Source organism: Musa acuminata, chromosome BXJ2-3 (genome assembly GCF_036884655.1).
Source record: "Musa acuminata AAA Group cultivar baxijiao chromosome BXJ2-3, Cavendish_Baxijiao_AAA, whole genome shotgun sequence".
Classification (NCBI taxonomy): Eukaryota; Viridiplantae; Streptophyta; class Magnoliopsida; order Zingiberales; family Musaceae; genus Musa; species Musa acuminata.
In genome coordinates, this window is record NC_088340.1 from 2,429,645 (window position 1) to 2,450,914 (window position 21,270).

The 21,270-nt window shown below is 42.2% G+C and overlaps 4 protein-coding genes across 6 annotated transcripts; 2 read left to right on the plus strand and 2 right to left on the minus strand.

Moving 5' to 3' along the window:
* The first annotated feature begins 31 nt into the window (after positions 1-31).
* Positions 32-5,985, plus strand: LOC103976998 (uncharacterized). Its single transcript, XM_009392379.3, has 4 exons — positions 32-985; positions 3,920-4,057; positions 4,419-4,658; positions 5,509-5,985. Exons 1-4 carry the CDS (start codon positions 62-64, stop codon positions 5,614-5,616), a joined length of 1,410 nt encoding a protein of 469 aa, XP_009390654.2. The 5' UTR covers positions 32-61; the 3' UTR covers positions 5,617-5,985.
* A 1,168-nt stretch (positions 5,986-7,153) lies between these two features.
* On the plus strand, positions 7,154-9,675 carry LOC103976997 (probable inorganic phosphate transporter 1-10). The gene is made up of 2 exons (XM_065098211.1): positions 7,154-7,955; positions 8,625-9,675. Exons 1-2 carry the CDS (start codon positions 7,255-7,257, stop codon positions 9,559-9,561), a joined length of 1,638 nt encoding a protein of 545 aa, XP_064954283.1. The 5' UTR covers positions 7,154-7,254; the 3' UTR covers positions 9,562-9,675.
* A 1,436-nt stretch (positions 9,676-11,111) lies between these two features.
* LOC103976996 (cysteine protease XCP1) lies at positions 11,112-12,681 on the minus strand. The gene is made up of 4 exons (XM_009392377.3): positions 12,187-12,681; positions 11,840-12,075; positions 11,603-11,746; positions 11,112-11,523 (listed from the first exon to the last, which is right to left on the minus strand). Exons 1-4 carry the CDS (start codon positions 12,650-12,652, stop codon positions 11,308-11,310), a joined length of 1,062 nt encoding a protein of 353 aa, XP_009390652.2. The 5' UTR covers positions 12,653-12,681; the 3' UTR covers positions 11,112-11,307.
* Positions 12,682-17,415: 4,734 nt separating this feature from the next.
* LOC103976995 (delta(12)-acyl-lipid-desaturase) lies at positions 17,416-20,405 on the minus strand. 3 transcript variants are annotated; one of them, XM_065098213.1, is made up of 2 exons: positions 20,272-20,405; positions 17,416-18,849 (listed from the first exon to the last, which is right to left on the minus strand). In XM_065098213.1, exon 2 carries the CDS (start codon positions 18,818-18,820, stop codon positions 17,660-17,662), a length of 1,161 nt encoding a protein of 386 aa, XP_064954285.1. In that variant the 5' UTR covers positions 18,821-18,849; positions 20,272-20,405; the 3' UTR covers positions 17,416-17,659. The 3 variants fall into 3 exon arrangements, with proteins under 3 accessions (XP_064954285.1, XP_018678398.2, XP_018678401.2); XM_018822853.2 differs by lacking the exon at positions 20,272-20,405 and adding an exon at positions 19,196-19,840; XM_018822856.2 differs by lacking the exon at positions 20,272-20,405 and adding an exon at positions 18,998-19,134.
* Positions 20,406-21,270: the final 865 nt, after the last annotated feature.

A 21,270-nucleotide genomic window follows, 5' to 3' on the forward strand; every position in this document is an offset into this window, starting at 1 on the left:
TATTTGAAACGTGTGCGTGATTCATTCCAAAGCATAGCCCACCACACAGCTTACAAAGTAAATGCCCCCTTCAGTAATCTATCAGATTGATCGACTGATCCATCCATCCATGGCGGAGCGACGCAACGAGAACGTTTCCTCCGCTTCTCGTCTCCTACTCCTCGTTCTCTTCTTTCTCTCCGCGGCGGAGGCGGAAGGAGCTGCCTTTACGGCTGCCGAGGCCGACGCAGCGATCTCCCGCTTCCAGGAGTACCTCCGCATCGACACCGCCCACCCGTCCCCGGATTACGCCGCCGCAGCCGCCTTCCTTCGATCTCAAGCCGATTCCCTCTCCCTCAAGCACGAAACCCTAGAATTCGTCGCCGGCAAGCCCCTCCTCCTCCTCAAGTGGCCCGGACGCCGCCCTTCCCTCCCCTCCCTGCTCCTCAACTCTCACACTGACGTCGTCCCCGCCGAGCGCCACAAGTGGGTCCACCCGCCCTTCTCCGCCGCCCTCGGGTCCGAGGGCAACATCTACGCCCGCGGTTCGCAGGACATGAAGTGCGTCGGGATCCAATACCTCGAGGCCATCCGCCGCCTCAAGGCCGCCCGCTTTGTGCCCGATCGGACCATCTACATCTCTTTCGTGCCCGACGAGGAGATCGGTGGGACGGACGGCGTGGGGGCGTTGGTGGCTTCGGACACGTTTAAGCAAATGAGGGTGGGAGTGGTGCTTGACGAGGGGCTGGCTTCGCCCCGGCCGGAGTATAGGGTTTTCTATGGCGAGAGATGCCCGTGGTGGCTCGTGATCCGAGCCCAAGGTGCGCCAGGGCACGGAGCGAAGCTTTACGATGGGAGCGCAATGGAGAATGTGATGAAGAGTGTGGAGGCGGTGAGGAGGTTCAGGGCGGCGCAGTTTGATTTGGTGAAGACAGGGACGAAGGTGGAGGGGGAGGTGGTGTCAGTAAATCTGGTGTACCTCAAGGCTGGAATCCCATCGCCCACTGTAAGTGCCGTCAACTCTGCTTATTTCGATCAATTTCACTTTTTGAACTACCATCTTTCACTTGCCTCGAGTTCTGATGCCTCAGGTTTTTGTTCTCCGCAGTAAGTAGGTCATTTTCTAATCTTCTTTTAATGAAGCAAATTGATATTAGTTAAAATGGGTAGCTTATATTTAAATTCAAAACATACAAGTAGATGGGAAGGCCATTCCCCTTTCTAGATTCGACTGAACCTACTAGCTCTAGCAAATTGAGGAAGCTATTTAGCTTACCCTCTCTAAATATATGAGAAATTTTATAGTCTTCAAAAATGGATTAACAAAAAACAAACGTCTTTAATAACATTCAAATACCAAATCACTGAGAAATTTTATAGCGCAAGGTGGTCTGGTTTCCTTTGTCAACAGCTACCAAATCACTGAGTCAGTCTTAATATGTATTCGATGAATGCCTTTCTACAAAGCTGCCTTCCATCCATCTCTAAGCTAAGCAGCTTCAGAGCGTAGGATTGATCTGTTTCCCAAGTATCTACACTTAGAAAGTACACAATTACCAGTATCATCTCTAATAACAAAACCTATACCCCCATCCATATTCTTCCACGAGGCGTTTCCATTGAGCTTATACTGACCAAGTGAAGGTTTCTCCCAGCATATTCTTATATGACACATCTCATTACAGCCCTCATACCGGTACTTCTTTACCACATTGGATAAGGAAGCAATTCTTTTAGTCCATATCCTCAGCTTATTGCAAGAGTTGTTGTCGAGACTATCATGAGCGATGAGGGACCAAAGGATCAGCATGTTAGTTTAACCACCATCAATTCCTTTCAAAAGCCAAGCATCATTCGTAGCTCGTAAGAAAGACAAATTTAGTGTCTAATTTCTGTTTGAAAAACTGCCAGATCATGGTGGAAAAAGAACACAGGAAGAAGGGATGAGGAATAACTTCATTCTCCACATGACACAATTGAGACAAATTCCCATTTCCAATCCCCAAAGTAGCTAACCTATCCAAAGTGGAGAGGCAATTGTGCAACAATTATTTAACCTGAGGACACTAATTTGACTGGCTTCTCTACTCAGGCTATGAACAAAAATATAAGCAAATTTTCCCAAACCTAAACCTTTGGAATCAGGTTTCCAAAACTAGAAATCCTTCTGAGGCTCAAGCGATATGTAAATAGAAATAGTCTTACCCAAAATATGACCAAAAGCTTTGAAGAATTTTATCCCCGTTCGACTGTCTGTTGCAAAGCAAATCAACCACAGAAGACAAATTAAGCAAATCATTCACCCTATAGAAAGTAGGTTTAGCAACTAAGGGCACATAAGAATCCAGTTACCATGAAACCTGCCCCTAGAATTACCATGTGAACAAACTTGGAAAACCCAGAACACAAATCTTCCATGACTTAAGACAACGTCCAGCTCCAGTTAGCACATTTATGAAGTTATTCAGGCTTTCAGTCATGCTGTAAGAGTTCACTTTCATACTTTCCATCTCACTGTCGTGTTAGATGGAATCTGAAGATTCTGTAGGGCAACTGGTGGAGGAATCAGCTAGCCTCTCTCTCCTCCTCTTTTTCATTTTCATTTTTTTTTCCGCTTCATCAATCATTGGAAAAATTTTCATGTAGAAATCTTACATGCTTCTCCCTTGTATCTTTGTTCATTATTGTGGAAAAAAATCCTCCTAATCACACTCCTTAACTTTCGTCTATATTTGTGGTACTCGAATCACATCCAGGGCCTGCAATCATTATATCTCACCCATTTGTTTCCTCCTCCTGGTGGCATCAACCATCTTTATCTTAATTAAATGCTAACTCAAGCCTTACTGCTTGAACTCGAAATCACTATTTTGCACATGCTTCTTCTATGATGTCAACAATTGTCTCTAACAAGACTGTAATGACATTTTCAAGTTGACTTGTTCTTCCACTTCTTTTTATTTCTAACACCGGTACATGCATATTAACACATGATTAATTGAGTCATTTAGTATGTAAAAAGAAGAAAGGTTTGTGTCTGTATAATCCGGCCGTCTATTTGTTGAACATAAACTGTCTATTGGAGAGTGATGATGATGGACAGTTCTCCAGCTTATTCCATAAAGCGTAGAAGAGGTTTTGTTGATGATATTTAACTTTATCCGTGCATCAGTTTGCTCTCGTTGTTTGCCATCTTAAGTTGCTCTTACTCATCATCTGAAGTAATCCATAGTTTGTCCTTTTGTGTGCTGGAATTTTAATCTCTCCATGTTACACCTCTACCAGAAACTAAACCTAAATCTCTGATCAAATTTCTTCAAATATGGGAATAAAGAAGTGTTATTTTTTGTATTTTAGTTGGCTGCTTTGAGGCTAATTTATTTGAGAGTAGTAAACTCAGATAGTCTAAAATAATACTATTAAGAATGAGCTTTGAAGACACATCAGCAAGATCAAGATAAGCCTTTGTTGTTCAAATAAAGTCTGACCGAATTACCATTATGTTTTCTGACAATATTTCCTTACTAAAACAAGATAAATCCCTATTTTGCATTATGGTTTCTAGTTAATTATGTCAATGATAAAGTAACTCAAAAGTAAGTTAAATATGTTAGGAGTCATTAATCTGATTTACTTTATATTTTAAGTGATTTAGACTATTGTCGTGAGGTTTCTCACTGATTTTTTGATTTTAGTAACAAAGTCATTTTCTCTTAAACATTTTTATACATTTGATTGTTAAAAATGATATCATCAAGTTTAACAACTTAACTGTCATTTATTGGATCAAAATTCTCATATATGCATACAAGATGCTCTAATTTCTTCAGTTTCATTGGAACGTTCTGGATGTCATTTCTTTCTCGGTGAATATATAATTCATGTTCTTTTATGAATTATGGATTCCACTTATGAATGTATCTCAATGGCTTTCTATCAGGGTTTTGTCATGAATCTTCAGCCATCTGAAGCAGAGGTTGGTCTTGACATCCGAGTCCCTCCTAACACTGATCCCAAAGCATTGGAGAAACGAATTGCTGAGGAATGGGCACCATCATCACGCAACATGACATATGAGGTATGTGCTAAATAAGTGTTTCATCAACTTGTTCAAGAAATATCGAACAATGTCTTTTGAATGCATAACTTTGTTAAGGACTGGTTCCAAATTTATGGAACCGATTTATTTGTCATCTGAATGTTTCCCATCAATGGTCTCACAGTGCGCTCAGGTCATTGTAGTCTGGAAGTTGATGTACGTATGTCTGCTTCTTTTACTTTGTATATGAAGATTCCAGTTTAGCTTCTTTTTTTTTCTTCTCATTTTACATGATCTTAATAGGAACAGGAACATCTGTGTTCTTTCAACTTAATCCATTAGGCTTTTTGATCTTTTTGTGCCTTTACAATTGGTCTAAAGGTATATTTGTATTGAGCAGTTTAAGCAGAAGGTGTCTGTGTATGACATGTTTGGAAAGCCAGCCATCACTGCTGCAGATAGATCTAACTCTTGGTGGATACTGTTCGAAGAAGCTGTGAAGGAAGCCAATGGTAAACTTAGCAAGCCAGAAATTTTCCCAGCCTCAACTGATGCTCGCTTTTTTCGAGAACTGGGAATACCAGCATTTGGTTTTTCACCGATGGCAAACACTCCTATACTACTCCATGACCATAATGAGGTTTGTCTTTAGCACAAGTTCCTTCCTCAAAAATACATAAATGACAATAATAGATAAGAATACTATCTTGATATGTTGAGAACAATTGTGAAAATTGTGAAAGAAGTAGCTTTCCAAGTCAGAAAGATTTAGATTAACAAAAGTTCAAAGCCAATAAAATGCTTAGAAAGCAAATGTTTTCATGAGGTGGACTAATTTTCCTTCACACAATTATTTGAGAAAATTGTTTATATTTTCACAGAGTTGGTACTTGTACATAGTTCCACAATTATACATGTACTAGAAGACGTATGGACTTTCATAGTATAGGTTATTATGCATGGTTTGATGCTTCTGAATTTCAATTCCTCTTTGTGGACCGGTAAACGACATTTCAACAAATGGATATTTTTCTGGACATGTAGACGTTCATGATTTGGTGCTTCATAATATCATGTCTGGTGCTCACAAGTGTAGATAATATTATAAAACTGGAACTAAAGACATACAACTTGTTTTTTTCTTTTCGGAACTTGTTCCCATCGATGGAAAGACTACATAAGATACTGGACTAAATCATTAAGGTTTTAAATTTTTTGATGACATAAAGAACATGAGACATGCTCTATCCTACTAGAAACTTGCACAACTGAAAGGCAAACCAAATGGTCTTTTTGCTCCTTTATCGGTAGTTTTATCATGATAACCATTTTTTATCTATTGCTTTGTAACATATTTTTTCTGAAAACTAGGAACACTTAAAGAAGCTTGCTATTTTGAAACTTTTCTCACTGTTCTAAGGGTGTTGCAACAATTGCACTGTTCTTCCTTATTGGATGTGTAACATTTTTCCGCTTTACAACTGCTGCAGTTCTTAAACAAAGAGGAGTATTTGAAAGGGGTTACCATATACGAGTCTATCATCAAAGCATTTGCTTCTTACAAGGATGAGGTTGAAGAATCCAGAGCAGAGTTGTAAGTAGTGTAATGCATTTTACCCCTCCCTCCCATTAATAAGATTTGCGAAGAGCAGCAAGCAAGATGCTGAAAGACGGCAACGAGGAATTCTGTTACATCCAATCACGAAATGCAACTGGATACCTATGTGTTGTGAAGCCTCTACGAGATGATTGTAAGAATATCGTGGCAAGCATTTTATTCAAAGACTCGCAGTGATGTGCTCCGAAAATGGTACTATATTGTATTTTTCTGTATCAGTCTTTTTCTGTAACCTATGCCCGTGCTGAAGCCATCAAAACAGAACTAGCTAGCTTCAATATTTTTTGTTTTTGTTTTTGTTTTGCATAGTCGGCACAACTAAAATTTCCTAACATTCTTGGTTTTTTCAGTATTTTTTGTTTTATTAGATTAAATTTTGTTTATCGATCATAAATTAGAGATTCTCGAGAAAAAGAAACATAAAGCCAACAATTACATAAATATAATTTACAAAGAAATATAAAATAACTTACGACGCATATTGCCAAAGATGTTTTTCTATTTGACAAACGAGTAACGTGTGCCAAAGAAAGACTATGATGTAAGCATCGTAGTTGATCCGTCGTCATATTCTTTAATGTATCGATCAATGTATTATCATGAAAAAAGAAAATGTTAGCAAAGCATGTTATGCACATATGTTTTGACAAGTGTCCAAAGTGTCATTATCTTATTTGATGTGACTCGATGCTTCTTAATAATCTTGAATGACTTACGATATGGGAAAAATTCATTCTAGAAGTTTAGCACCATTAGAAATCAATATTTTGTTCAGGGGTACAAATAACTTAAAATCTACATTGTGTTATGAACGACGGAGATTAGCTATTATGCACACACATTATTAGATATGAATAGGAAAACCAAAAAGAAAAGGAAAATAGAAAGAAGTATTTATATGCTTAGCATATAAGAATTTTTGATCGATGCCCCCATGGCAATGTTTGACATTTCAAAGCCAACATTAATTGGTTGCGTCAGCTGCAGCGGCAGCCTCCTCGGTCTTCTCCGAGTCTCTGTCAGGGGAGGAGTCTGCCTCGTGGTTTTACAACGTATCTGTCACCACCGCGAGACTGATTCTTCTTCTTCCTCCCGGAGGACTTATGATCGCCCGTCTTCTTGGTCTCGCTGCCGCCGGTTCTCTCGTGGATGGAGAACGAACGTATAATTATAAAGTACTTTAAATATTTTGTAAATAATATGTATTGACGTGTATTTTGTTTGATAAAATTATATCTCAAAAGTTCATCGAATATATTATAATAAATTTATCCTTCTAATATTTTAAATATTAATTTAAAATAAATATATTTTCTTTATTTAAATTATTAAGTAAATAAATATAATCTTATATATAAAAAATTCATATGGCCCAAATATAAATAGTAAATTAATATTTTATAATTTTTTAAGGGATTGTCGATAGTGAAAAACTTGGAAATGGACTGTTTCAGAGGGAATGGGAGACTTTGACTGCGGGCATCTACATCAGCTCCCCACGCCAGTCTTTCGAGGAAGCCTACTTCTTCCCCGTCTTCCTTCGATCATGTCAACTGGGATAAATGGTGTGTTATAAAAGCACTCTTTCTGAAGGTCATACTGCGGGAGGGGGGGAAGGATGGGCCTCAAGATTCTTACAGCGCTCGACCATGCAAGAACACAATACTACCACTTCAAAGCCATCATCATCGCCGGCATGGGCCTCTTCACCGACTCCTACGACCTCTTCTGCATCACGCCTGTCATGAAGCTGATAGGGCGGATTTACTACGATCCTCAGGGAGCGACGCCGGGCGTGACGCCACCCGCGGTGGTCTCCGCCATCGTGGCTATCGCGCTGGTCGGCACAGTCATCGGCCAGCTCATCTTCGGCATGCTTGGGGATCGCGTGGGCCGTCGGCGCGTCTACGGGTTCTCCCTCCTCCTCATGATCGCCAGCTCGTTCGGTTGCGGTTTCTCCATCTGCCGCACCCGCAATTGCGTGCTGACTAGCTTGTGCTTCTTCCGGTTTATGCTTGGGATCGGCATCGGCGGCGACTACCCACTCTCGGCGACCATCATGTCTGAATTCGCTAACAAAAGAACGAGGGGTTCGTTCATCGCCGCGGTGTTCTCGATGCAAGGGTTCGGGATACTGGCCAGCTCAGGGGTCACCATGGCGATCGCTGCAGCGTTCAAAAGGGCAACCAAGGCATCGAGCATCGACCCGCTGCGCACGCCAGAGGCAGCGGACTTGGCGTGGCGCATCATACTGATGATCGGTGCCATTCCGGCGGCTTTGACGTTCTACTGGAGAATAACCATGCCGGAGACCGCCAGGTATGAACCTGGCTACTTTTTGTTCATCACTATGGCCGTCGGTCATGCGGGCTCCAGCTCTTGAACAGCCTCTCTTTGCAACTGCTCCTTTCCTTGTGGTGGTAATTAACTAGGAGACAAACAATCGACAAAACCTAGTTTATGCCATATGCAAGCTGCTGATGATCACAAAGCTGGTTTTAGCATCCCTTCGATCATATCTTTCTATCTTTATGCATCTATCTGGCTCTACATAATGCATTTCAGGCATAGCCAAGAACCATTGGGTTGTACTGGAGATAGTGAGGAGATCGCAGCTGAGCCTTTGGATTACGTTAAATTCAGATTACAGAAACAAGGAATAGTTTATTTCACGTGCTCTCTGTTCGATTAATTATTTGCAGCGGAGTTACAGGCTTGCTTATATAATGAATGCGAGGGACACGAGATTCTGTGTAGATTTAGGCAGACTCCATTAGCCGTCCTTTCCTCCGCCACCTCTCCAGTTGCTTTATCCAGGGCCACAAGTTACCCCGATTGACATAGTTTATTGAGATATTTAGCTTGTAGGTGCCCTTGTGTGTGTCTCTGTGTGTGTATATATATATATAAGAGACAGGGAAAATGACAAGACTTGCTGCGTTAATTAGTTATTTTGGTATCAGCACGGTGATTTTGAAGCTTGTGCAGATATACAGCACTGGTGGAGCAGGATGTGATCAAAGCGACAAATGACATGGGGAAGGTGTTGGTGGACTTCGATATGGAAACTTCAGAAGTTTCAGGCGGACCCCGTCGACCAGCCCCAACGTACGGTCTCTTCTCAAAGCAATTCATGGGACGGCATGGCCGGAACCTGTTTGCGTGCGCCATGGCATGGTTCTTGGTTGACATCCCCTACTACAGCAGCACTCTTTTCCAGTCGCAAATCTACAAGCCGTGGTTCCCTCCGTCTGACCATGTAAATGCTTACGAGGAGGTCTACAACGTCGCAAAATTCCAAGCAATCATCGCCGTGGCCTCTACCATCCCTGGCTACTTCGCCACCGTCTACTTCATCGAACGCACCGGCAGGCGAAAGATTCAAATGATGGGTTTCTTCTTCATGGCAATCTTCCTGTTCGCGCTAGCAGGTCCCTACGACAAGTATTGGCACGACCACACCAAAGGGTGGTTCATCGTTCTTTATGGCTTGACCTTCTTCTTCTCCAACTTCGGCCCCAACACCACGACCTTTATCGTGCCCGCCGAGCTGTTTCCTGCTCGCTTCCGGGCCACCTGCCATGGGATATCCGGCGCGTCGGGAAAAGTTGGTGCCATAATCGGAGCTGTTGGATTCCTCTGGGCCTCTCAACAGAGGAACAAGAAACATCTGAATCCAGGATGGAAGCCGGGGATCGGAATGACGTATGCATTGACTATCCTGGGTGGTGTGTGTCTCATTGGAATGCTTCACACCTATCTCTTTACGCCTGAAACTAAGATGAGGTCCTTGGAGGAGAATGAGTCCGGGGAAAGTCAACATGGTGCCGAGGACCTAGAGAATATCGACCACAGTGTATTCACATCCAGCGCTCCGAGTGTTCATCCTCTCGGTGGACGTTCTCCTCTGCAATCACCTTTGTAGGTCTTACATCAACATCAGATAGTACGTTCAACATAAGTATAGGGAGGCAGATGGAAGGAGGCTGTTGTATGATTTGGTTTGGTCTATAATTGCTGGTTGTGTGCATTGTTCTCACTCCTCATGATTACAACAATTCATCCAATTTGATGGAACTATATGCTCTGGAAAGATCATCTACTTCAGCTCATAGAGCATCGATCCAGCGTCACAGTGTCTACCCAAACCAAGGAGGATCGTCTTGGTAACAGAGTGATCACAGATTTGGCATAAAATGTCTACCTAAACTAAGAAGTTGCATCGAACGGCACTGTATTCGAAATCGCAGGTTAAATTGCAACTCGAGAGCCACGACGTTGCCATCCCTTTCAACCATTGTCATCCTTCCTATGACTTCTCACATCTCGATCACCCTACAACATTTACAATCATGTTGCACTTTCACCCGTGGGCATATATAAATTAAAACTAGGAAGAATCAGCATCATTTTTCACTATCCATGCATTTATGCAGAACGTACGTACGGTGTTAAAGAGTAATAGTATATCTTTAGAAAAATATTAGATTCTTATTTCTTGTTTTACCTTTTAAATAAGTTAATTAGATATAATCTTAGAGATAAAAAGTCTCTTCATTTAAATTATTATTTTATACCTATAAGTAGATGATATCTATATGCGTAGATTTATACAAGTCCATCCACTCCTGTGGACCCTGATGTAACCAGCTAGGCAAGGACTTTGACTTTTCATGGGACAGAAGCTTCAAACCACACATCTCGTCTGTAGTAGACTCCCAAGTCAGCCCACGGTTTTAGAAAAACAGCAGCAGATGTACTCCTCCTCACCTGTCCTTACATTGGGAATGCCTGTCCCGTCAGAGAGACTTCACGAGTGTATCATCGACCTCAAGTGCCACCAAAGTCCATCCGTGTCTAGTCGATTAACAACGCAAGTTGTGGCGACAAATACGCTCTAGTGTTTCTTCCAACATGGCGGCCGAATGCTTGGGCGGTGGCACAGGGCAGGAGAGCTTACACGGCGACTTCAATTCTTCATAGCACAGTCGAGATATTGACCCAAGACACCGAGAATAGATAGATGGTCGAAGAATCGGAAATGGAAAATTAATTTTGAAGGAATTAATGGCGTTGAACTGGTGGTGACTTCCGTTACACCATCAGCACCACGAGAGAGAGTCGGAACTCTTTGTGGAAGCAGCCAACCTACTGCTTTCAGCGACGACTAAAATGCATGCTGAGTTAGCATCCGAAAGCTCCAGCCATCAAAATAATGATGTTGATGCCTCTACAACAGGACACGTTCGTATCGCATGACGCGTGAGCCGAGTCGAAGGATTTGGTGCGCGCTCGGTTCAGACGGCAGGTCAGTCCATGCTTCCTGCTCGCCGACTAGTCTAGGCATGCGGTTCACGCGCAGACACTCACGCATAACGCTCCGGCCAAGTACGCGTTGCGGATGCGGCTCACGGGCCCAGTTCAGGATACATGTACACGGGCGATTTGCGATCATTTCATGGAAACTTAGCTCGCTTTCATTTCCAAGTTTTGTTTTATTTATTAGAGATCATCCACTTTGAGGAGGATTCACGTTGGACGGAACAAACGTGTCTCGGATGCTAATATGCATTTTCCTTCCCATTTAAATAGACTCCTGGAATCGAATAGGACGGCAACGATGGACGTGGATCAACTTTAATTTCATATGGTGGTAAGCCTCCGCGGTGGATCACCTCTTTTTGGTAGGATACGAAGCCATCTTGTAAATCCCGCATTGACCTTCGCGCTTTCCGGTGTTTCTCTTCATTCTGATGTACCCCTTTTCTCCCCAGCTGGGGCCCCATGAGTTCTTCACCATAATGTAATCCTGGCCCTTGGATGTCCCATACCCCACAGCTGCCACACCATGATCTAGCTGGGTCCCACAAGGTCCGTCGAAAATTCCCTGCGGGCCGCCAAATTTCTATCATCGTCTGCTTGCGTCTCATCTCAACTGACATGTCAGCGTGGCAAGAGTCACTTACCCCCCTGTAAAACTGGAAGTCTCTTCCGGAGGCCTCTACGGCAACACTCACCGGCTGATGGGCCAGTGTTTTCAGGAAGCTCTCCTCGCTGTTCCGTGGCACATCTTCGTAGCCGCTGATGGTCACTACTAGTTCGAGTCCACCCTGTATCCAACGACACGACAATGACACTAGTTAGTTAATACGGCCCGTTCCCTTATGGGTAGCAATGCGCACACTTCTCCAACATGAATTTACCCTCTTCTCCTCACAGGTGCCCTCCTCCATGAGGTAAGGATAGTCTTCCTCGGTACGGAGACCTCCGCTGGCGATGATGAAGGCAAAAGCATAATCCATCAATCCCCCCTTGCACCCATGGTTGAATGTGGTATCACAGTCGATGAGTTCCTGCTCCGACAACGATGTCAAGTTCCCTGTCACGATCTGGCTTATGCCCTCCACCGCTGCCACCGTCGAGAACGCCCAGCAGCTTCCTGTACCACGGTCAGGCATGCATCTCAGTTTCACGTCGCGATGCCTCCATTAGATCGTTGATGTCCTGTGCAACTAACTAAAGGATTCAAGTTAGAAGATATTCTTCTTACCACAGCCGCCTTGGTTCTTAACAGGAGTGACTGCTCCTTTCTTCCTCCAGTCCACCGACCTGGGTAAATTTGCAGCCTTCTCATACATGAAGGTCTCTCGGGCCTTGAATCTGACATCCTTTATCTTTGGCAGGTCAGTGTTCAGTCCGAGATACCTGTGCTCGAACTCCTCATGGCTCATGTCGGCAAACTCATTCAACCCAAGCCAGTAGCTCTTCCTCTCTGTGTTTGTCTCGTCGATGTGCTTCAAGTTATCCTTGAAGATCCCAAACTTCCTCAGCTTCTCTTGGAAGCTTGCGTAAGACTTACTGTGTTTAGCCATCCAGTTTTCGAAGAGGTACATCAGTGTTTCTTCGGATGCAAGGTCCTCCGGTGAGTAGCCGACTATGGAGAAATCTTTAGCCACTGCAAAGAATGTGACGGTGCAAAAGAAGAGGAGGAGAAGGGAGAGCTTGATGGACTCCATGAATGAGTAACTTGCTTGTTGAAGAATTGGAGAGTGAACTCCATCCAATACATATAGGTTCTTCTCCCCGTGTAATATTTGCTTCCAAGCAACCGCATGAATTGTTGGGGCCTTCAAGCTCAAGCATACACATGCATATCAAGCTTGAAGCTTTGTTGATGAAATGGCTTACTTGTTTGTTTAGTCATTTAGGCGTTGCTCGAATGAAGATGCAAATAGTTGAAGTAGGTACACCTTTTAAGCAAGTTATATACAATACCAGATCCAACCCTTAGGAGATTCTGGTTCGTGCATTTTGACACGATCAATTATTTACCTAAAGGCCATATTACTAGAACAACCAAATACACAGTTCAGAGGATTATTAAGATTTGTTAGCGTTTAGGTGGCTGGTCAGTAGAGTTCGAGTTGCAAGCAAGAAATTTCTTTGTTTGGTACCACCAGATGATCGGTTGCATGTACGCGCAGTCACCTTCTTTCTTGTAGCATTTAGCATAATAGTGACCCCATTGTCTATTTGTTGATTTATATGTTCCTTCCTGGTGACCAACCTTGAGATGGTCTCCATTTCACTGCAGCACTTGTATTTCTGCGTCAGAAGACATGACTACAAGCAAGCAACAAAGCGCTCAAGATATCCGGTGCATGTTTAAGATATAATTCTGCTGCAAGATGAAAGTAGGACATGGTGTTTGGTATTAGATAGCAACAAATTGGTACACCAGTTGTGGATTGTTAATATGCAATTCCGCGCAATCTCCACTGCTTCTTTCTGCTTTTATTTCCGAGCAGGTGCACCAAATACGAAGATATTAAGTCAGACTATCTTCACCGTAACACTTTCCACCTGAGTTCATAGGACATCACAGTAAGAACTTTGGACAGCCACCGATGGAACCTTAGCTTCACACACGGAAAAGGAAAACAAAGTAACACTAATTCCACGTATTTAAGCTCGGGCCGCTTCAAGCGATTCGTGCACCCAGGTCCAGAGCCCATCTTGGTTTCCTCTGTCCGCCTGCTCTATCTCCAGCACGGTGGTCGTCCCCGCGTGGCGTCATTTTGGAGGGCACTAAAGCCAACAGGTTCGTTTCGTCTCTATATTTCCAAGTTATCACACCAATGCCTTTCATCTGCTGTCGCCACGCCCAGCGGTTCTCGCCAAACCTTTAAGCACCTGCTCTCCCACATGATATGCCCCCGACATCAATCATCGCTGGCGAACCAACCGCGAACCAACCATAAACCTCGCTCTAAGTGCTCGATTATGTATCTCCACCCATCACCATGAAGCCCGTACCGTGGCAGCGTCACAAGGGTGGGTCATCACGTCAACCACGAACCGGTCTTTTCCGGGTCCATAATGACCAATTAATTTGATGATCCGTGCAATTATTGTTTATCGTCGTGGCCAAGCGTTCCTCGATAACGTAGCCATCCCAGACGGGCAGTAGGTTTAACACACAATCACTATGACAACCCTACAACAATGACAACGATAAACGCGCAGGGACAAGCCATAAAGTACCGGTGGTTGGATTTGACCATATGGATTGTCGTTGCTCAGTCCTCTTCCGGAGGATGGTCTTCATGTTGGTTTTCTTGAGAATTTAATGAAGAAGAAGAAGAAGAAGAAAAGAATAATAAAATAGTCTAAGAGTAAGTTATCCAAAAATATTTATTTATATTGATTAAATAAATATTTATTTATTTAATCATATCATGTCTCAATAATAAAATAATAAAAATAATAAGATAAATTTTTTTAATTAAAAAAATCTATTATATGTCAAGAAATCTTTCACCATGATCTATTTATTTAAATCTAAATTTTTATCTTTTATTTTCTCTAATCATAATTATTTGAATTGATCTTATCACACCCCCTTAATTTAAATAGTTGTGACTTGAAGTTATCTTCACAAAAAATAAAATTTTTCTTTCGCCAAAATTTTTATGAAGAACAATAAATTGGTATTTGGTGCTGCAATAGTTTATTTGAATTTCTCCTATATCAACTAGTTACATAGGTTTGTAAGTCTTCGTGATCTTTAAGGATTGAAAGTCTTCTTTTAAGTTTTGATGGATTTTGTGAAGAGATCGAGTTTGAATTGTAGCAAGAGTTTTGAGCCTTTGTATTTTAGACTTCATAGTTGTTTGTTTTTTACTCTTCAGAGTTGCATCCACCAATTTTGTATTTTTTAACTTTCTTCATCGTCTTTAGTAGTTGCTTATATTTATTTTCCTCGAAAGACCCATTAGAACCATTATTGTCTTTTAATACTTGACTTCTTAGTTTGTTATTCTTTTGAATGTTCATCTTCAGAACTAACTTTAGAGCTGTCATCCTCATCTTCATCATTATTAGTGCTCTCTTTTTTTGCTAACAAGTTTACCAATTGTATATTAAATAGAATCCAAAATTTTTCACTTCTTCAATCGTGACTCCTCATCGCTCTCATCACAACTTTTATCAACTTTAGTTTTGTTTTGAGGCACCTTTTTAGCAGTTTGAATTTTGAAGGATTTGTTATGTGAGATAGTTTGTATAGACCTATAAAAATTCAAATGATCAAAGCTTATATGTCATAATATCGATTTAGCAATAATAGTAGCAGGAGAAATCCAAAAATAACAAGGGAAACACTCATTTTTGTCATCCTCACAGTTACTATTAATTTTTTAGTTTTTTAATCATAAATCAAGTATTTTTCATCATAAAAAATAACATAATATCCTTTTCTCATCAATTGTCTTATACTAATGATATTTTATTTTAAACTAACAATAAACATCATATTATCAATAAATTTTTTATTAGATTTGGTATTCACAATAATTGTTCATTTTCCTTCCACTTGAACCTTATTATCATTTTCTATTTATACTATAGATTTGACTAAATCATCAAGCATTTAGAATAAACTTTTATCCCCTGTCATATGATTAATGCATTCACTATCTAAAAACGAAATAAATCTAGAATATTCTTGCTATGAAGAGAATATTTTTCATCATTTTCTTTACTATTATTTTTTCATGATAATTTGTTTGATTTTTGTTTCAATAATATTTTTCAAGATGGTCATATTTTTTATAGTAAAAGTAGAGAGGAATATTTAGATTTTTATTTTTATACTAACAATGTTTTCAATATATCTATTTTTTTTAACAAAAACATTGATAGGTTTCTTTATTACTTATATTTGGTCGGCCTCATCCTCTGTCATTTTGATCTCTCCCTTTAGATCTGATTTTAAATTTTTTTTTGTCCTTCTTATGATCTATCTTCATTTGTATAGTATGTTATGAAGTCTCATATGAAGATCTGTTCACTTTTTGTTTATGAGCTAAAAAGGAGTTCATTAATTCATCAATAGATAATGTACTTATATCTTTATCTTCTTCTATAGCAATAAAAATCATATCAAGTTTTGAAAATAAACTTCGTAAAATTTGTTCTACTACAGTTTGATCTTTTATATTTTCACTATAAGATCTCATATGATTCATAATAGAAGAGAGTTTTTTGAAAAGAAATAAATGATAAATTTAAAATCTTTCATCATAAGAGTTTCAAATTCATGTCAAGAATTTGAAACTTTAAAATTTTTACTTTGTTTTTGCCTTCAAATACACTTTTTAATATTTTTTTTGGCTTATGTTGATATTGATGCCATCATGATTCAGAAAAATAGAGAATCATCTATTTCTAGTTGTTGTATGTAGAGGGCTCTTACATCTTTTTGTATATTTTTATTTATCTGATTTTTTTTATTTTTTTAATAATATTAGGATCCTGTAGATCATACTTAACAAAATCATTCTCTATCAAATTCTATAATCCTTAGGAAATAAATTAAATTTTTATCTTAACCATCCAAAATTGATAATTATCATATTTGAAGATAGGAATAAGTAAATTAGGAACACTTACTCTAATGTCTTTCATCTTCTTTTTTTTTTTCTTTTCCTGGATCTACTAATATCTCCCATCTTTTTTTAATCGATATATTTTTGTTGATATTCTTTGAATCAGACTCTGATATCGTATTATTAGTTTTTCTTCATGACTTCAGCAAAAAGAAAGAAAAGAATAATGGAAGAGACGAATTTGTCATTTACTAATACCTATAGGACTTTTGGATCGATTCGAGTATCTATTTATATTAACTAAAATATAGAGTATAAGGTTTTTAAAATAATAGAAAATTTATCATATTCCAATAAATCTTTCATCATAATATATTTTATTTAAATTTAAATTTTATCTTTTATTTGATTTAATCGTAATTATTTACATACACTTTACAGCGTAATGTCGTGGGTTCGTCCATTGAAAATATGGCAATGGAGGCAGCCGTCGTGAGGGTCCATAACCTTCCCATATGTACATACCTCCGTCTAGTTAATATTACCCATGATCAATCATTGCCCCCATGCTGCAGCTTCACAGGATCTGCCGAACACAAACTCAGCGTTCCCGTACCAAAGGACCAATCAACATCGGATGCCGTCAGACTGTCTGGTGCTTTGTTTTTTGGACAAAATTTCTTACGTGTTGTTATTCGCATCTATCATCTGTTTCGTGTCGGATGAATGTTCTATTGTTGTCATAGCCTAATCGTGCTGATCAAACAGCATTCGACGAGCCGAACCTGCAAAAGGGAGTTCGTCCTAAAGTGGTCTCTGACTTATTTTTCCCTTGCGAACCGCATCTACCATCACCCCTTCGTGCACATCGGAAGACTTACAGCATCTCGTAAGCAAAATGATACATGAGCCCATGGAATATCTCGACCATTTGTCTGGAGATACGAAGCATACGCATGCAACGTTTACTAGACGACGGATACATAAATACCAACGTGAAGGGGAAGGGGTACATAACGAGGACGAGATTACACGTTACGGACGGGAACAAACGCGAAAAAAAGGTGACACTAAGCGCGCGAGGACACGACGATGTCGCCTCCTCTCACTCCACTGACATGTCCTGAGCTCGACTTACAACTCCTTGCGGTACCAGAAGACGCCCTTCAGCTTGCTCCCCTGATCCGGCTCCACGTAAATGCATTCCTGCGCCTCCCTCCACATGGCCTTCAGCAGTGGCGTGTCATCGAACTGGTAGTACTCGCCTAGGATCGGCTTGATGGCCTTGGTCGCCTCCATGGCGTGGTAGTGTGGCATGGTCGAGAAGAGATGGTGGGCAACATGCGTGTCCGTGATGTTGTGGAACACCTTGTTGAGCATCCCGTAGTCCCTGTCCACCGTCGCCAGCGCCCCCCGGAGCCAGTCCCACTCGCTCGAGTCGTAGTGGGGAAGCGACGGGTGCGTGTGCTGCAGGTAGGTGATGAGGACCAACCACCCGTTCACGATCAGGAGCGGCACGCCGTACACCCTGACCAGCCACCAGAAGCCGTAGCAGGCGGCGACGCGGTAGAGGACGTACAGGGCCGCCATGAGGCCGGCGTCGGAGATGAAGATCTGGGCACGCTCGCGGTCCGAGTAGATGGGCCCGTAGGGGTCGAAGTGGGAGGCGAAGCGGGGGTAGCAGCGACCGGAGACGTTGAAGGCGAGGTACAAAGGCCAGCCGAGGGTGAGGGTGATGGCCAGGGTGAGGATGCGACCGGGCGGGTTGTTGAGGTACTTACTGAACCATGGGAGGGCTGCCTTGGGCTTGGGGACGAAGACCTCGTCACGCTCGATGGAGCCGGTATTGGAGTGGTGGCGACGATGGCTGTACTTCCAGGAGAAATAGGGGACGAGGAGTGCGGAATGGAGGACGAGGCCGACGACGTCGTCGAGGAACGAGTAGTCGGAGAAGGCGTGGTGGCCGCACTCATGAGCGATGACCCACATGCCGGTTAGGATGCATCCCTGGAAGGCCCAGTAAAGCGGCCAGGCGGGGAGGGCAAGGCCGAGCGGTAGCTTGGGGATGACGGAGACGGCGAAGTAGAGGAAGAGTGCGGCGATGAGCAGGTCGCGGATGACGTAGGAGAAGGAACGGAGGACGGAGCGCTCGAAACAGTGACGGGGAATCGCCTTCTTGATCTGGCTCAGGGTGAAGGAGGGCTTCTCGGTGGGCGAACGGTGGAGCGGAATGCCACAGCCGCCGTAGCGAAGGGGCCCCTGCTCCGTCGCAGTCATGCGTCCGCCGGCGCCCATCGTTGCTGCTGCTTTGGCCTCACCTGCGACTGATAGACAGGCATAAATAAGTTAAGGTCGTGGTCGTGCCGGACGATCTGTACCGTACACTTCCTGCCATAAAGTACTAACAAGTAACAAGCATGCTCTTTTTGCTAATTAAATAAACAATAAAATAAATAAAAAAAGGCATCTGACGGGCTGTTGTTGCGCATCGAACCGACAACCAAATGAGTCTTCTCCTTTCTCTCAGTACGAAACATATCGGATTGCACAACCTGATGCCACATGATGCTGGGCGTTCCGTTGGCTATTTAATACAACCGATCTATGAGAAGAAGAAACACAGTAAATAAGCATAAACTTGGGACCGAGTGGAAGCAAGCGTATAACGACCTGGACACAAAATTGTCATGGCGCCTGAGAGACGGCGTGGGAAAGTGGGTATCCATCTCCATATACCAACAGATAAATCAAGGCCACAATTTTGTTAGCTACTGAAGCGAATTGAATAAGCCTTAAAGAATGTCATAGGGGGTGGGGTCATAATGATGTGCGACAAGCCACCATCCACCTTGACGACGTATACCCACGGGTGATTTAGTTCCGATCACCAAACCTCCTTCCGCTGGGCTGCCGCAACAGTGCGAACCACCAAGGGCTAAGGGAGCGCTTCTGCCTGGCGCGAGATATCATCACAAGATGTAATCCAAGCATGTGGCCCAGCGGAGAAACTATGTTATCAATCACGGACGCGGATCCATGCACGGGTGAAGGTACCAGGAAGGAAAGGGAACGCAAGCAGCCCTCTCGCGGTCGAAAGCAATTAAAGGAAATGAGTCATCCATAAGGAGAGAGGAAGAGACGCGACTACGATTTACGTTCTCTCTCTCTCTCTCTCTCTCTCTCTCTCTCTCTCTGTGTTCTGGAGAGAAAGGGCCGACGCACCATTGGTGCCCGTCCGCGATACGACGTAACATGGATGATGATAACATATCATATTTACAGAAAACGACGAAAGGACGGCAGCCGCCTCACAAAACAACTTTCCTTTTTAATAAAGAAAGAAAAGATGTCGATTGAATCCGGTCATCCGGGAGAAAGACTCTGATGCCTAATGCAATTATTTAGCCCCGAACGACAAAAGTGAAGAAACAAGTGCAGACAAGACAGCAACATCGTCCTCGTCTTCCTAAAAATTAACGACCGATTTTACAGAAAACCACAATACCTGATCATCTTCTCATCAAAGTGTTCACATAAAAAGATAGACGGAAGAAAGCACACAGAGAGGAGAGCCCATGTCCGGGAACGGGTCCATAAAACATTTCTCATACAGCAAGCACCCCGGCGGGACTCGATCGAGACAAGATATGAACGAGAACACGACATGAAACAATCATCTCATTCAAAAAAAAAGGCCGCGGGAGAGGGGGGGGGGGAGAGAGAGAGAGAGAAGAATGTTCCCGTACCTGAGAGGGGGGGGGAACTGAGGAAGACGAGAGGTGGAGATATGAGAATAATGATCTAAAATTTCTTTTTCCTCTTTCTTCTTTGCTCCTGACGCCGCCTTTGGAACGAAGCCCTATGCCGCACCTTCGACCCATTTATAACCTTCTTCGCGGCACCTTCCTTGCGTCCTCGGTCCTACCACGTGGTGGCCCATACGGGCGTCTTACGGAAGACGTTGCTCGGGTATCGATTCGAACTACGTGGCATCCATCCATTGGATCTTCCGACAGGCCACGATGGGGGGGATCACGCTTTTGCTTCCGATTCCTTGCCGGCGGCTTTCCTCTGGGCTTTTCCACGGCCCCAAACCATACCCTAATAAACTCTGGGCCATCTCCTTTCTTCATCAAGCGCAATGTCGAACCTAAACACACCACCAGGCTCGAGCTCCTCCGTTGCTCCCGACGCACTCACTCACGGCCGTTTTCACTCCCTTGTTAGGGAGCAGGATGATCATTTCAAGCAGGGGGAATCGACCAGGAACCCATGATCGGTGTTGCACGCAGAAGATAAATGTCAACTTCCCTCTGCTCTCTTTCTTTGCCTCCGTTTATTATTGTTTTTGTTGTTTTCGAAATATATATATTTATTTAGAATGCAAATATGGTTGAGATGAGTATTAGATCCTTTATATATTTAATCTCCATGAATTTAGGATTCAAAACCAACTGCAATTTCTATATAAAATATTTGCATTAAAGTGTTTTTCCAGAACGATCATCTCACTCTCATTTTTCATCTTTTATGTGGCTAGTTTGGTCATATATTAAGACAACATTTTGATTACATAAGACATGGATTACATTTTTTAATACACCTACAAAAATCCATGAAAAATGAAGACAACATCTTGAAATGTCTTTATAACTTTCCTATATATGGTATCATCAGACACAAAAGAAAGTCATAAAGTGAGTATATTTAAAAATTATTTATCTCTATGTTCATTTTCTTTATTA